Consider the following 17,683-nt stretch of genomic DNA (forward strand, 5'->3'; position numbering starts at 1 on the left):
TTGACTTAACTTGGACCAAACCTCCACTCAGGAGCATAAAAAAAGTCTTGTGAAGTGCGTTTTGTGCCAGAGGTCATACAGCGCTGCACCTGAGGCTCAGACTGGACAGTCGCGAGCGCGGGCATTTCCCAGGGTGCATTGCGAGCGGATGGTGAGCGTCTCTGTTTACTCAGTGCACTGCCTGACCTCCTTTTATCTCTTCGGCGGGCTGTTCGCTCCCTCTGGTTCACCTCAGGTCTATGGGAGCTTGCATATAAACAAACATGGCCTAATTGTATCTTTTACTGCAGTGAATCCTCCAATGTATTACTCATTTCAAGTGTTTCCTGTTTATCTGATTCATTACTGTCGACACTTGGGTGACTTGAGCTCAAGTTTGAGTTGTTACAGACTATTCCAGAAAAGTCGCGTCTTGCCAGCGATACTGCCTTGATGAATGAAGACGTTATTGTGTCCTCCATTTCACCCATAAACAGTGACTGGTTACGGAAAGTGCTGTGTTTTTGGAATGTCTTGCTTCAATGGTGGTTTTCAAATGTGGAGATGAGTGCTAACTTCAGTTGCGCAAGTTCGTTGTTGGTGTAAGAGTCTTGGTTCGGTTCCAGATTGCGACGGAAGCATGTTTTTGTTTTGTTCTTAAGCAAGACCCATCATCACGCCTATGTACAGACATGATGCTGGTCGGAGAGGCTGTTTATTAGTCTGCACTTCTGGAAAGGAGCTGTACAAAACTACTGCATTAATATGAACTAGAGATCAACCAAAATGTGTTTTTTTTTTCATAGCCAATGCTGATTTTTTTAAAACTAGATGCTGATAAGTTCTACTGACATTTTCAGGACAATATATGGAGCATATTTTGATCATTTTCCTCACATTATAGAACTATCAACTCAAGTTATGTTCAGCGCACTAAAATTATAATAAGAAAACAAAATATCTCACTACATCTCACTGCAATCTACTATACTGTATAAGAGTAGTAAAAAGAGCAGTTGTAGAGAGTAGTAAAAGCCCAAAGTTACAACAGCAGTTCCCCAGAAGGACTTTCCACAAAGTAGATTTTACCAACAGAAACTTGTAAAATCAAAACACAAAACAGTCATTGGTCAGTAATAGAGCAGCAGATTGGCCAAAAACAATCATCAATATATCGGCCAACAAATATATTGGTCCATCTCCAACATAAACAATTCGCACTATATATTCTCAACATGCACCCCTTATTTCTGTCCCGTATGGATCGACTCGGACTCCAATATTTCAAATTCCCCTGACCCTGCTTAACCCAAATATATATTCAGCCACTATTTCAAAGTCCGTACGCTTTTCAAACTTTTTTTCTTTCCACCGGCTCTTTAGTCGATTCTACTTATCGCCTCAGATAAGGCAGAGCTGGATCTCATTTTGCCGGTTTCTTTGCCTCCCGCCGAGCCGCTGACCCTTCATTCACACCCGCCATCAAAGTCCCAGCATCCTCTCTGCTTCTCCCTGCAGGCGTCGGCGCTGCAGCAAAGTGTCCGGCCGGTGGTCTCGGGCACAATAAAAACGGAGTAGGCGACGGGGAGATTGGATTTTAACTGGCTCAGATGTCGTAAATTATCCGGGCCTAAACAAGAAAGAGCGTGGCTGGGCCGTTAATGGCAGGGCATCGGTGCTAATTTGGCTGTCAGCTGGTGCCGCCGTCCTCCCTGTGGTGAGGCTGCATTGTGTGCGGCTTCAAAGGGTTACAGCAGTATGTCAATAACAGTGTAATAGCGACAACACATGAGATTTCTTTGCAAGCAGACAATATTCCAGCTCAATATATCGCTAAAAGTAACGTTATAATTGATATTGGCTCACACAATACTTGATGTTGCAACAAAAAAATCTAAATAAAGTAATGACGCCAAAGTTTTCAATCCGACAGATGTTTATTGTTTATAGAAATGTGTGTTTTTAAATGAAAAGGGGAGAGTATCCCCCCCAAAACCCTAAACGAGCCTCGATTTATGGATAGTTTGGTCAGTGTTACGCTTTCGCTACGGCAGAATCTGATTAGTAAATTAAGGTATTTTAGTTTCAATAAAAGTCACCGTCTATAATAATTAAAATCACTGCAATTATGTCAATATTGCAGTTGTTAACAGTCATTTAACAATATTGTGAAGTCCTTGTGTTTGGGTCCAATAAAGGAAAACATGACACACATAAGATTGTAAAAAAGATGAATAAAGTTAAAATGCAAGGTTTACTTTATTGTCTCTGCATTTGACCCATCCTTCACTGGTCTGGAGTGACTGAAGTGCTGCGCCCTGGGACCCATCTCCAGATCCCTGAGCTAGTGTTGATCAGGATTTGGGCTGCGTTAATTGGAATTATTGTGACTAGTCGACTTTTTAAAACACAAACACATGCCAAAATGCCCTTGATAGCAAAGAAAGCAGCGATATTAACTACAATATAATAAAAAACAAAATATTAATACACTTTATTCATAAATCTGCTCTATCTAGAAGCCATTACATTTGATTAAAAAGTTACTGAAAAAATCTTAATGTACAGTAGAAATAATAATTTGATTTGTCGACTACTTAAATAATTATTAGTTGCAGCCCTTGTCGAGTCTACTTTAGCAGGAGGATTTTACCCATAAGCCATCGTTATTATAGTCATTGACATGGAACCATATTGAGTATTGAGTAAGATTTATTATACTAGCACAAAACAACAAAATACTGGCATTGTGGCCCCAAGCAGCTCCAGATGTGACAGGAAAATAAGCCTTTGTATCAAATCTGTCAAATCACCACACAGAAAATTAAATTAAATTATAAATTACATTTTTGTTTGGTTTGTGTGATAGCTTTTGTCCGTTGGATGGATTTAGATGGTAAGCCTCGTTTCCCAGTCCCCAATAATGAACTCTGTGATCGGTCAATTAATTGGTTGAACCTTTTTTAATTGCGTAAAGCTCTTTAGCCGTCCCATTCTGTTTGTCATTGGGCCCTAAGCTCCTTTTGTTTCACAACAGTTTTCCTTTCCAGTAACTATCTGTAGACAGGTCTTTTGCCTGGTTGCTACCACACAATACTGCGTGCATACTTCTCTTTTGTCACGTTCTGGCATCGCGAATGTCCGAAACTGCACCCTTTCTGCTCCCTGCACAAGAATGAAGAAACCCCTTTTACAATTGTGTTCCACTTCTTTGATGGCGGCGCATTGGGAAGAAAAATATTCACCACATGCTGTGAAAATGTGATTTGAGTGTTTCAGACGTGATTCATTGTTTTTTTAAATAAGTGTTTTAATCGGGAGGATGAATAACAGCCAGTCAAGAGAAAGGTGCACGTGGAAAGCTTGTTGTTTCCGTTAGACAAAAGAAATCAACACATTTGTTATTTAAATGAGAAACAATCAAATAAATAATAAAAACAATTAAATAATACAATACAATGTGTAAATGAGGGCTGCACTATATATGGCCAAAGTATCGCAATATTGTCTTTTCAATATCTCAACATTCTTGAATCTTAATTTTCAAATGGGAAACAGATACTTAAACCTTTCTAACTCATTCCTAGTTCTCACAAATCCACTATCACAGTTTAAGAGCTTTTTCAGACAGAAAAGTGATATCTTAAAAAGCCAGTCAAGCAGTCAAGTTTGAAAAGATGTTGAATTATTAGATGAAGATAGCGCGTAGAGTTCTGCTTTTACGATACACTTTCTGAGAAGGGAAACATAATTACAAGATAATTATGAGAAAAAGTTTATTTCTGCCAACTTTAATATGTTGCAATAGCACAAAGGTCCTCCATCTCACAGAAATGAATCGTTTTTCTGATGAAAATGTTGAAAAAGGCTGACTTGATTCAATCTCAGTTTTGTCTTTGATGGAGTTTGACTAAAACATTAGGAAAGTAACATTTATTTGAAGTCTATCTGAAAGTTTTGTGTCAGAAAGTACATTCTGGCTTTAGGTTTTAGTTTTAAGCATGTATTTTCACATGTCTGGTGCCGTTCATGCTGCCTGCACACATACGAACACAACTACCAAATGCAATCAAGACTGAATTAAACGTTTCCAATCCAGTAAATGTGAAATACTTTCCACTGCAGTTGTACTATGAGACTTTTGTAATGAGCTGCACATAGTAATGTCACTGGAGTCACATTCTGATAAAAGCCATGAGCTGTATAATTGCTGTAATAGTCTTGGCCTGTCACCTCCCCTGGACCTCGGCGGCTCATTGCGGCGAGTATCACTCCTTTGGGCCGTGGGAGGTCGAGGCGCAGCGGGGACAAGGCCAGCCACCGCTTCCTGTGAACAGAGGAGCACTAAATTAGCTCAATTACATTTTTATTAAAGATAATGGTCAATAATAACAGCTCAGGGTCCAGCGGCGCGGTCAGGGTTAAATAAACATGTTTGACTGTGACCCGAGTGCAATGAGGTTATAGGCTGTGGAGGAGACCGCACTGAGGGAATGGGAAAACGCAACAAAGCAGAAAATAGGAGGGTTGTGGTTCTTAATGGAGGTAAGGGACTTGAAAACAGTTTAACTTTATTTGAAGGCTAAAGTTTGTTTGAGTACACTGGGGGTGGCACAATATAAAACTTTAGTGTAGCAATGGTTGAAAAAGACCAAACATCTTCATTATTTTATTCTATTTTCAGTGACTAATGCATTACCATGTCTTTAGTTCATCTGCAGCTGTATGAAATCAAACTTTCTGAATGAGTTATTGTGACAACAACCAGAAAACGACCAGAAAAAAGCACTTTTAAAATTTCATCTATTTAGTTTTGCTTCTAAAGTTGCCCAGTTTATTATATTTTAGTCCTTTTGAATATGTGTTGTTATCTGTTATCACAATTATTGATTAACCAAATAATTTTGTCATCTCTAGACGACATATTTTATTATACATACATTCATGAAAAGAATCCTCATGTGTCAGAAGTTTATAATTTTGTTAAATAGCTTTTGGTTAAGACTAAATATAGTTTGGTTTATGCTTAGTTTTGAGGTAAATGCTTTTTCTGTCGCGTCACAGCGTACTTCTACCTCTCAAATTATAAATACGCTGGTTTTGTCTGACAAAAATTTGCCTAAATTGAAGCGTTGTCATTTTTCTCGTTAAGCTCTGACTTTGCATTAAACATATTTTAAAAGTCAACCGTAAGTAATTTGATTTTAGACATCAGCGGTGTCTGGGCAAGACTTTAGCTCCAAATTGAACAACCGTGTATGTCTTCTCTTGAACATTTTCCATTTTAATAGTTCATTGATGTTTCAAGGCTGCTGCATCTCATTTGTTAAAGTGCAGCCAGGCCTGAGTGGATTAGTTATAATAGTGTTGTCGACAAATCAAATTTGCAGCTGTAAATTCAATAGTGCCCCCGTGGTAATGTAATGCACTTTTATTGAACATTGCCTCATTATAACTCTATTTCCATAAATGTATTTTGTAAAATGTCAGCCATGTTTGTCTTGGACAAGTCTGGGCACATAAAGTTTAGTGTGGGCCTAATTGGGAAATAATGAAAACTGCAGTGAAGCTTAAACCAAAGTGTACAATGGTCTTCCTTTTTCAAACGGTGTCAGTATACTTTTTAAATCCTATTTTATTTTAATATGAATAAAGGTTTAATACCTCCGGTTGACGTAAATGGCAAAACTAAATCAGAATTTCCTGCTGTCAATCCAAGTGTAGTAGTAAAAGTTGTAGAAATGATAATGGCAATACTCACACTTCAGCTGGTTGATGGGAGAAAATATAATTGGCGGTAGTATCAAGTAGTAGTTGTTGGTATAAATGTTTTTTTTGTTGACTGCTTTCACTGAAGTACCACCATTTCTATGCTGCCTGTCGCACACTATGAATTTCCTGCTCTCCATTCATGTTTGAAAAATACCTAGTTGATGTAGAAATGGAAAATTAGAAGCAACATTTTGCAAAAATTCTCAATTTTCATCACTTTTACTTCAGATTTTCAAGTTTTATTGAAGTTGGAAGTGGCACTGGACGTCATAGTTACCACATGAACAGCTTTAATTTACTTTTAAAAAAGCTTGGACTACTTTCATTACTGTACCACAATCCTGAATCGACTATACTTTTACTTGAGGTCTAGAGACAACCTTTTAAAAAACTTATTTCTGTTTTATGACTATTTTGACAGCTCCACACATAGTACGCATCTCTTTTTTTCCCTCTCTGTCTTCAGTTGACATTGCACTATATTTATTTCCATACTGTGTTTATTAACCTCAGCACGTCTCGGTTCACGCTCGGAATATTAACTCGTATGGCGTCTTTACTCGAGCCCCAATGTCACCGGCTTATTGTAAAACCCGGACCACTCTTCTCAGGCTGCACCGAGGGGAAAGATGTCGCGGGCAGAAATGAGTTCATTACAGTAATTAGACTGTGTTCTCCCCACTGCTGACCCTCCCCCGGGCCATTCTCAGCCTTGTATCTTAAACGCACATAATGGCCGTACATTACTCCCATAATAAAGGGTTGTTAGGACAGCGAGCCGCCCACCCTCCATCTGCTGCATCCCTCCGCACGCCGTCGCACAAAGGATACGACTCACAACTGCACCTTTGGGTCATGGTCGCGCTGACCGAGAAGGACGGAGACGTTTGTCTGTTTGATCTGAAGTCGCAGTGATGGGGTCATAAGTACCAGTATAAGAAGAGTTACGTGCACTAATACTGATTGTAGATCCAGGAGTACTAGTGCTAGTATTGTTTGGGGAAGTAGAAAAAGTCTCACATAGTAGCAGCAGAATGAGTACTAACGGCGGTTGTATTTTGTGTAGGTGCAGGAGTAGTAGTTGGAAGTACTTGCAGTAGTGGAAGCTGCAGTATTGGTGGTTACTCGAGTGCATATTAATAGCAGTTCCGAAACCAATGAGTAGCATGTTACTGTAACAATTGTTTTGGTTATCAGTTAATCCAGTGAATATTCTTTAGATTAACTGATTATTAATGATGAACATCTTCATTACAACTACATTTGTACATGTTTTTTGTGTTATATTTAATGTAATTCCTGCTCTGTTTGAGTAAAAAAAGCACATGGCATGTTCTGTAGTTCAGAAAAACTTTACTCATTTGTTTAATTAGTTGACTATTGTTTCAATAATTATCAGTTGCGATTAACCCGTTTAACTTTTAGTAACAGCAGGATTGGTGAGTATTAAATAATCACCTTTGAAAAAGATGATTTAGTTGACCCAACGCTTCTTTATACAAGTTTTAGAAGAAATTGTACATAGTTATAGCAGTATAACATAAGCAGTGCTAGCAGCAGAAGACTATTTGTAGTATTGTGTAGTTATTGTTAAAGAAATTGTTTAAGGTCAGAGAAGAGCTTACTCGTGTACAGTGGTAGAAGTAGCAGCAGCAGCAGCAGCAGCAGCAGCAGCAGCAGCAGCAGCAGCAGCAGCAGCAGCAGCAGCAGCAGCAGCAGCAGCAGCAGCAATTGAAGGGTTATTTGTAGTTTCAGTAATAGTTAAATAACCTTTTGTCAGTGAGCAGGTATTTTGCTTGTGTATTTTCGCTAAGCAGTATAAGTAGTAGTAGTAGTCACGTCGGTAGTAGAGGGACTATGTAGTATGAGTGGTAGTCTCCTTTGGGTCAGAGGAAGTATATGTTTTGCTGAGCGTGTAGTTTGTGTGCGGGAGTTGTGGGGGTGAAGGAGACGAGAGTGTTCATTAATCACTGTCATGGACACGACTAATAGCAGCAGAGGAAAGGACGCACAGACCTCCATGTTGTGGCTTTATCCTGTGTCTGAGCTAAATTAAGACCTTTCACCTCCGTCTGACCCGAGGCAGCCACACAAAAAACAAGGTTATTGAGTTTTGCTGGTTGTTTTTTCAGTCAGCGGCAGCAGCAGCAGCAGCAGCAGCAGCTTTCACACATGAAATTTTCCAAACCAGGAACGATTCAATGTGTGATATTGCCTTAGGTCAATAGGTCACAATAAATGTCATGGCTGGATGTCTTTTTTCCTGTTTTGTTGGGAAAAGGCAAATAATTTACCACTTTTATCTTTTTTAACTGTTAGATTTTGTGAGAAGCAATTCTCATTGTTGCCAGGTTTGACATTTCTCTTTCGACTGTTCAAAATCTGAGAGGCAGTAGATTTATTCTATATTATTTAGCTTGGACTATTCACCTGAAACAACTGCCGTTTTATAGTTCTCATTTCAGAAAATAAAATAGTGAAATTGCATGCGGTTGGTGTAATTTATTAGGCTTAACATTGCACTTCATATGGTTTCTGGTGGTTTTTTGACGCCTGCTTGTCTCCATGGACACAGTATGTTATTGCTTTGTTAAAGATGTCCCGCAGTATGGCTTTAGACAAATAAATCATCAAAACCATGCAGCATTACAGTACGATCTGTGGAAATGCAAGGCCTTTCGCTATAAGAATGTGTGATTTTTGAGTTTTAGCAATAAAGAAATGAGTGAGATAGATTAATTTAATGCCATACTGAGGAGCATTCCAGCAAAACGTTACATAGTGCACTTTTTGATGTGTGGACAAGTTTCTTCTCTTCCTTTCTTGGGACATACTCGCGCTGACACTTCCAGCGCTCTGTTGTGATGTGCGGTGATTGCAGTCTGTCTCCCTTTGTTCTCACTGGTCCGTAAAAGCCCGAGTCGTCGTGTCGTTGTAGATAAACCGGGCGGTGCAGGTGGCACATTTCACTGTCAGGAGCTCTAATTGTGAAAAGACAGTGTTCGCTCAGAGGCAGAAGGCTACGGTCGCTACTGTCGCTACTGTCGCTCCAGTCGCTCCAGCTGCTGTGACAGTCAGACGAGGAAAACTGTCACCCAAATGAACCTGGGTTAAGCTGATGTTTTATTCAGACTCTGCTAAGTATATTCTGTAGAGGTGACTTACGATAGAAAAGGGGGAAAAAATATATCATTAGATGCTAGGGATGGGCAATATTGACAAAAATCTCACTCTTTTTGTACATTTTTTTTTAGCCGATATTCAAATTTTGCAAACGTCTTCTAAACAACATTCACAATATTTTTTTAAATTTTGATGTTTTGTCCACTTATAAGGAAGCACATGTTTTATCCATCGTATTGTTTGATGAGAACCATGTGCTTGTTACCACCAGACAGTCACGGTTCAACATCAGAGTGAGAGATGAGCCTTTAGTCCAACTGTCAGTCCCAACTCCTTCAGACTGATGATCGAGACCAGATCCACTCTTTGTTTTGTGATATAAATATACAAATATAACATGTTCTTTTCCGCTTTATTATTATATATTTATTTAATGACGTTATTTTACAGGGATACTCTGTTTCTACATTCAGAATTGCACATTACATTGTTCTCACTATGTCATTCTCTAGCGATGATTAATTTATAATGACCATATACTTTTATTTTTTTTTCAGTCTTTCATTCACACTCTCACAATGCTCCAATGACTAATGCCCAGGAATTTAGTTTGGTTTCGCTCAAGAAAATAAGCTCCTTTCTACCTGGCATTTGGAAGGATTTTAGGGATTAGCTGGAATAGGAACCGCCAAACAATAGTAAAGTAGAAACAATGCAATGAGTCTGTATTTATAATTTAAAGATATGCGTTCACACCTGGACGGAAATCTTAAAATTCAGAAAGAAGTGAGTAAACAAGTGTATTTATATGTTTTCTATGAGTTAATACATGCACATCATAGACCACAACAAACCTGGGACTAAACCAGGACTAGAGCATGACTAATACATGACTAAAACCAAGTCTACATCAGGACTAAACTGGGCTCAAAACGGGACCACAAAACGGCCACAAAGTCCTAATAAATCCTTACTAATTTATGTGTATTAACATCCGAATACTGCATTTGTACAAAATTATGTAAAGCAATACCCTTCCAAATCTAATACTAATACTACTGAGCTTGCAAAAGACTAGCAAATAAAGAAGAATTCAAATGAGTTTATGATGTGATGAGTGAAAATAATTGAGGCCGATTTCATGTTATAATATAATATTTGAGAACTTAAGTGTCAAATATTAAAAACTGAGTGTGTGTATTTGAGTGTATTATTGTTCCTAATGTCACTCAGTCCTTCCCTGACACAGTAGACTTCTGTATTGTAGAGGAGTTGGTATTGTGTTCTGTTCTGCTCCAGTCAAATGATCCATTATTCATCATTCATAGACATATTTCTCAGTGCAGTACATTATACATTCACATGACACAACACAACACAACACAATACTTCTCTGTCCTGGGTTAAATAACGAGATAACATGCTGGATCTCACTCATTCAAATAGAAAAACTAGTACTAGTACTACAACTATGACTACTAGTAAAATTTCTGCTGCAACAACTACATGTACTACTCAGTCTAATCATAATAGCATTCTTTCTTCTACTACTTAATAATGCATTTATTTAGTTATATTTCACTTAACATTTGAAAGACAAATCTAAAAAGTGATACAGTCGGTTAAGAACACATCATAGCAACACACGCTTTTACAACGACTAGAACGACTACTACGACTACTCTTACAACTATGACAACTACTATGACTATTACTACTATTGATGCCGCTATTTCTGTTTCTACTGCTGCTGCTACACACTACTACAACTAAATTATACTACTCGGTCTACTCCTATTAGTGTTGGTTCTTCTTCTACTTCTACAACAATAACTGTAACCACTAGAACAACAACTACTATTGCTATTCCTATTACTACTACTCGTTCTACAACAACTGTACGTACTATTCAGTCAACTAATACTTTTCCCACTAGTGAGTGATAATTCTACTACACTTATACAACTACTATGACTACTGTGACTCCGGATACTTCTACATATACTACTCTTTCGGCCCATACTTCTCCCACTTGTGTTGATTGTTCTGCTAATGCTACTTCTACTAATACAACAACAACAACTACTATGTATACTAATACTATTGCTGCTGCTCTTTCTTCTACTCCAGCAACTACACATACCACTCATCTACTAATACCTTTGATACTACGTACTACTATACTACTACTTCTATTACTTCTACTACCACAGGGGCTTTATCTATCTTGCCTTAAACAAAATATCAGTAGAACTATTCAGACAGGAACAAATATTTGATGCACATGAACAAGTAAGTGATACAAATATATAGAATGTACAGCAGAAGTATCACAGTCACTTGTGGTCTATGCGCTGCGTTCTTAACCAGAACGGGCAGTAATGGCAGAGATGTGGACTGTGGATGGCAGCTCCTCAAACAGAAAAGAGATTCCCATCAATATTTTAGCACACATTTGGGTCATGCATGCATTACTTTCATTAACCTGTATCTGCTATTTTAAGCTTCCTTTCGCATATTCGGCCTTGACTCTCACTGCTTATCTCGAGGTGACCCACATTACTCCCCCAAGTTACTCTGCAAATACCCAAAAAACATCACAATTTGCATGAAAAGCTGCTATCATATTCAAGACCAGTGGGAGCTAAATTGGCACCGTTTGTTATCTAACGCGGCACATCATTAGCTTTGCAAGTGAAGCTTGACAACAACAACAAAAAACAGTTCATGTTACTCTGCTGGTCTTTTTTAAGGTGCGAGGTTTACTCATAACTCCTGGGGTTTTCACTTGATTGCAGCATCTACCACCAGCGCAGACGAACAAGGAAAAAGCATTTAGGTCAATGTAGCGACAGGTCGTGTGGATTTGCGAAGCTCTCCCGATGTACAAGTCGCAGTAACGGGGATAAATGTGGTGCAACACCTTCGTCATGCGCTCCCTGTGAACTCTGGCGAGGCCTGACATGAGGTGGAAGTGTACTTTCTTAGGGCTGCGCGTTTAGTCGAATTTTAATAGAGATTCTGTCATTTCTAAATGTCAATGATCAGCCTGGGTCTTTTTTTTATCAAGAGCGTTACAGACAAGCCAGTCAGTAAAAGCATGTGGTTTGGAGTAGAGTTTTTAATCGAGCAGCAAATTGTTTGTGTCGAGCTTTTTAGTTATATTTTTCGTGAGTTTTGAGTAATCTACGGTATATCCTATTAACCACATGGCCCCGATCCCAGCTAAATGTACTGAATTATGTCTGAAAGGGTATTTTCTATAGAGATATTTGACCAATTAGTTCTATATTTTCATACCTGTATATTTGGATACTAATGTTTGATTCGGCTGCACTCTAGCTATCTCTCTCTCTATCTCTGTTTTTTCTATTATTTTATCTATAGATGCCACTGTTTTATCGAGATGGCAAAAAAGAAGAAAAATATACCCAAGTCTCAGCACAAACCCATCATTGTCTGTCCATCTCTATTATATTAGCTGCAGCGAATTGTAGAGCTTTGCAGCAGAAAGCTGTGTCCAATCCCTCACAGGATCTGGACATGGCTGATGCACTAAAATTGGAAGCCTTGCATTTGTGTTTGTGTGAAGCCCAAGAGGATGCTCAGCTGCTTTCAAGGACAAACCGTGTCCTCCAACGTTCAGGCGCATGAACAAAACTGCTGATTTAAGCACTTTTTTCCTTGTCATTGTTTTTAAACTAGGGAAGAAGGGATGGATATTATGATAAGAAATACAACATCTTAAAACATTTTGAGTGAGGAGAGTTAATTTTACACTAAACCAAACTAATTTAAGACCAGACTAGACAAGGAATAGGACAAAATCAGGTCTTAAAGAGTACAATAATTGTCTGATATTTATTACCCGGGGCATTTGATATTATCCAGAGTTATGTCAGGAATAGAACAAGACTAAATGAAGACTAAACGAGGACTAAACGAGGACTAAACAAGGACTAAACGAGGACTAAACGGGGATTAAACGGGGATTAAACGGGGATTAAACGGGGATTAAACGGGGATTAAACAGGGATTAAACGGGGATTAAACGGGGACTAAACCGGGACTAAACCGGGACTAAACCGGGACTAAACCGGGACTAAACCGGGACTAAACCGGGACTAAACCGGGACTAAACCGGGACCAAAAAATAGGACTAGAGTGCCATTCTCCACTGACACTAGTTCAGAGAATAACTTTGTCTTTCCACGGCGCAATATAAAACTAATAGTCTTACAAACGACTTCATTTGCAGTTACAGCCCACGTAGACAGTAAAAGGGATTTGTGTCAGACATTGAAGCGATTCCCTATTGTGTAATTTGAGTCTTAACGCTACGGCAGTTTGGTTGTATGAGATGTCATTGCATGTGAGAATTTAGCGGCACATCTGCCCTTAGTGCTGTAATTTCCGTCATTACCATCTGTTTAGACTTAGTTCAATGCACAGGCAAAGATGAGCAATCCATCTTTGTATTAACTCAAAATAGTGCTAGAAATTGTCACACTTAATCTAATTGCCATAATTGGATGGATGCTGTGTGTCATTTCCGTGCAGTCCTACATAGTACGTCTTTTTGGAACATGTTAACGATTTAGGTCAGGAATATGATGATTATTATAGCTGAACTGAACTGGATGTGCCATGTTTTCAGGTCATCTTGAGAGACTCTAATATTTTATGTAGGATTAGGATTCTTGTGCCATACATTTTGTCTGACTGCTGCTACTAAATATATGCGTCTACTACAAACAGTACCAGTGCCAGTGCTGCCGTTGCTGCCACTTCTATAACTGATAACTTATAACTTATTTTATTTGTGCTTACTTCATAAGATAAGATAAGATAAGATATTCCTTTATTGTCCCACATGGGGAAATTTCATTGGTGCAACGCAGGTAGATACAGAGGTAGATACAGAAGAACAGATCACTTATAGGAAGATAAACATACTTGTCCCTAACTCATAGGGACAAGTATGTTTCATGAGCTATAATCAAGCGCTACAACATTCTAGTTTTGCAATGCCTTTCCCTGGTTTGGCTTTCACATGTAAAATAACATTTCTTCAACACTGTACTGACAATACAATGTGATTCAAAAAGTAATAGTCACACATTAGTTGTAGTTACTTCAATTCCATAGTTAACTACGAGGCTAGATATGTCAAATTGAAAACAAATATAAAAACACAATTGATTTATTTGTTCTTGTATGGTTTCTTATTATTGACTCGATGGAATGGAATGCGACTTGCATGGTCATTTTGCCACAACTCGGGCATTTTTGACCCCCTGAACATTGATGAATGTCACACATGGGGTCATAGGTCACACATGGGACATAGACTCGATCGGCTCGGCCCGAACTCCAATAAAATGGAGGTTGCGAGAACGCCAGTCACAACAGTGGCGACCAGTTCAAAAAAGAAAAAACATGACACTCTTAATCTTTGGCCTAGGCACATGAAACTTGGGACAGTGATAGAGCTACCTTTGACCTCTGACCTTTGAAGAGTAAAACGCACCTGGCAGCATTGCTCTATGATAAACAGGAAGTCAGCCATGTTGAATCAAAGTGGCATCACCAAGCTTGACTTTTTTCCCCTCAAAATTGTACTTGTCCTGGGTTTTTTGTCCGATCGAGCTCAAAACAACCCTTTTTGCATCTAAAGACATTGAAATTTTCTAAATATATATATATATATATATATATTTTTTTTTAATGTATATTCCCTACAGTCTTCGCGTAACACGCCCTCAAAAAAGGCTTAATTTACTGTTTTTTCAAGGACAAGTCACGCCTATTGGAATTGATCTACGGAGCTCATATTTCACTCACTAATGCGTTTTTATGATCTGAATGGAAATAATTAATTCCATGTAACAAATTGACTCTATAGCGCCCCCTACCCATTGTGTGAAAAACTCAACATTGTCTGATTTGTTTGAAACTCATGGATTATATTCTACTCGAGACGCCATGGAAAAAAAGTGCATTGCAGATATTGTGTATTTTCACAATTGGCCAGTAGAGGCGCAATGAATGCCTTCACTTCCTCTTCCTCTTTTATTTTGATGGGACATTTCCTCTCGTGCCGCGGTCTTAGCATTAGCATTAGAATTATTATTCTTTAGACTTCATTCTTTAGACTTTATTCTTTAGACTTAATTCGTTCTGCCACAACTTGGGTATTTTTGACCCCCTGAACATCAATGAAAAGTCGCAGGTCACCGAGGCTCTCTCTCTTTCTCCCTGCTCAGGTCTGCATTCAGCACAATCTTGCAATTTGTCAGGACAAACTACTATTTGAATCGCAAAATACGCAATCATCAACGGTGAATTACTGAGCTTTGTTTGGTCTGCCGCAAAACGCAGCAGAAAACATGGACGGGCGGGAAGGCGGTCGCGCAGGAAAGCAGTCGCACGGGAAAGCGAGAGCCATCATCGCCTCTACTGTGGCTTTAATTAAATGTTATGCTGTAGACACACAAGATTTATGTAGTAATTTTCTCTTTTTTCCTTTCTATAGGTCGGACTGCTCCGTTGACGACTGGTAGATTCTCCTTCGTCTCTTCTCCTCTGCATCCTGTTGAAGTATGTTTTAAATATGGAGTCAGCCTCACTGTATTAGACTTCACTATGGCTGTTCCACTGACCAGGGACACTGCCTCCTACCACCACCGCTCCTTCTCTCCCCTGCAGTGAACGGGAACACACGAGGTAATGAAGAAGCACCTCCAAACCCGCCTCTTGTCTCTGCCTGCGGGATATGAGTGTTTCGTGCCCGGACACTAAATCTATCCTTGAGGGAACTGTGGGAGGCCCAGAAGAATCCTCCAGAGTCATGCAGTCAGAGGAGTTGTTCAGCCGAAAACTGAAATCACTCAATGGCAACATGGGACCACCGACTGCTAACATGCAAGGGAAGCCCGACAAAACGAATGGGAATCCAGCTATGCCTAAAATGGGCGTGAGGGCCAGAGTGTCCGATTGGCCCCCCAGAAAAGACTGGGACGGTAGACCTTCACCGAACTATCAAAGCGTCATACCTGTTTTTCAAAACGGACAAGAACACACAGTGGAAATTGTTGAACACGGTGAACAGGTTTGCGTTGATGTAGATTATTCTGATAAATATACTTTAGACGAACTCTTATGCCACTCCCCACTTAAAGGACTCCACCCCATTCGGCAACGGAGCAACAGTGACGTGACCATAAGTGACATCGACTCAGAGGATATAGTCGACCAGTCTGCGGTTAATCCTAATACTGGTGCGTCTCTACATCGTGAATATGGCAGTACCTCATCAATTGACAGACAAGGCCTTACCGGAGAGGGCTTTTTCACCATGCTCAGGGGCTACCGAGTTGAAACCATGGACCATCGTAGCATCCCGCCAATGGGTTTCCCCGAATTGTTGCGTTGTGATGCTTCTTTGTCGCCAAGTTTGCAGACCGCTGCCCAAATTGCAAGAGGAGAGATAGTGCACATTCCTGGATATGATTACGTAGACAGTTCCATTCTCTATAGCAGAGAAAGAGAGAAATCTTTCATGAGGAGATTGAAGTCTGAGTCAGCCGAGCCATCGATTTTCAGGAAATTACGGACCATAAAAAGTGAGAGCGACGCTTTGAGGCTGTCCATGGAAGATGACAGAAGGCCACTAAGTTTTCAGAAGTGCTTTGCTCACTATGATGTCCAAAGTGTGTTGTTTAACATTAGCGAGGCAGTGGCGAGTAGAGCGAATTTAAGCCAACGTAAGAATACAACTACGGGAGCGTCAGCCGCATCTGCAGGAGCTATAGGAGGGACAGGGCCCGCCGTTTGCCTGGGACAAATGCCTATTCCCGGGGCAGACAGTGGGATGCCAGGGTGTAGTAGCGCCAACGTGCCCATGTTTGAGTCTCCTCTGGGCAGCCGCGAGGACCTCAACCCCAAGGAGAACCTCGATGTTGACGAGGGCGACGGCAAGAGTAACAATTTGGTACTGACCTGTCCGCACTTTCGTAACGAGATCGGGGGCGAAGGGGAAAGAAAAATCTCCCTGTCCCGAGTCAACAGTGCAAGCTACCCCGGGATTTCGGAGAGCTGTTCGTTTGAGTCATCCCTGAGCTCGCACTGTACCAACGCAGGGGTGTCTGTCCTGGAGGTCCCGCGAGAGAACCAGCCCATCCATCGAGAGAAGGTCAAACGCTACATCATTGAGCACATCGACCTGGGGGCTTACTACTACCACAAGTTCTTCTATGGAAAAGGTAAGCTATCATTTTACTTTTCGTAAGGATTAGCATCGGATGAAGTGGGGAAAAGCATGGATGCTTTAGTTTAGATAACTCGTAGGGCAACTTAGTTTTGTGCAAGTATGTTTCCTAAAGGGACATCCAGAGCTCTGAGGGTCAGATATCTTGACAGCAAAGTTATTTTTGTAAGAGCAGATGAAATGGTGTCCAGAACAATAGCAGGCCTGTGCGGAGAGAACGGGTGTGCGTGCTCACTTCCTGAGGAGAGGAGCGGAGCGGTCATGTCCTCTCTGTGATATTGGTCTGAACCCCGCAGTGAGACTGTGATTAGTCATGTGAGAGGAGAGAGGTGAGTGCTCGGTGTCCCGCAGCTGTTCCCTATGGGGCCTCCGAGCCAGAGCACCCTCCGAACAAACTACAGGGTCAGCACAACCACGGCAGGTTCAAGCTTTCTCATTAAAACACCTACATGACCGAATGGGACCAGTGCCACATTATACTCCGCTATAGTCTCTGCTCGGGGCCAGTGCGCTCTCAGCAGATTGTGTTACAGACTTAAA

The 17,683-nt window shown here is 40.2% G+C and overlaps 1 protein-coding gene across 9 annotated transcripts in view; it reads left to right on the forward strand.

The window, feature by feature from the left end:
* sipa1l2 (signal induced proliferation associated 1 like 2) overlaps positions 1-17,683 on the forward strand; it is a 145,625-nt gene that overhangs the window by 40,546 nt on the left and 87,396 nt on the right. For all 9 annotated transcript variants that reach the window (XM_072437438.1, XM_072437441.1, XM_072437444.1 and 6 more), the window contains exon 2: positions 15,410-17,138. In XM_072437438.1, coding sequence (XP_072293539.1) covers positions 15,650-17,138 — 1,489 coding nt within the window. In that variant the 5' untranslated portion in view covers positions 15,410-15,649. The remainder of the gene's footprint in view (positions 1-15,409; positions 17,139-17,683) is intronic.

The sequence above is a fragment of the Eucyclogobius newberryi genome, unplaced genomic scaffold (genome assembly GCF_026437365.1).
Source record: "Eucyclogobius newberryi isolate DKJ021-1_F unplaced genomic scaffold, fEucNew1.0.hap1 SCAF_8, whole genome shotgun sequence".
In the NCBI taxonomy this organism is placed as follows: Eukaryota; Metazoa; Chordata; class Actinopteri; order Gobiiformes; family Gobiidae; genus Eucyclogobius; species Eucyclogobius newberryi.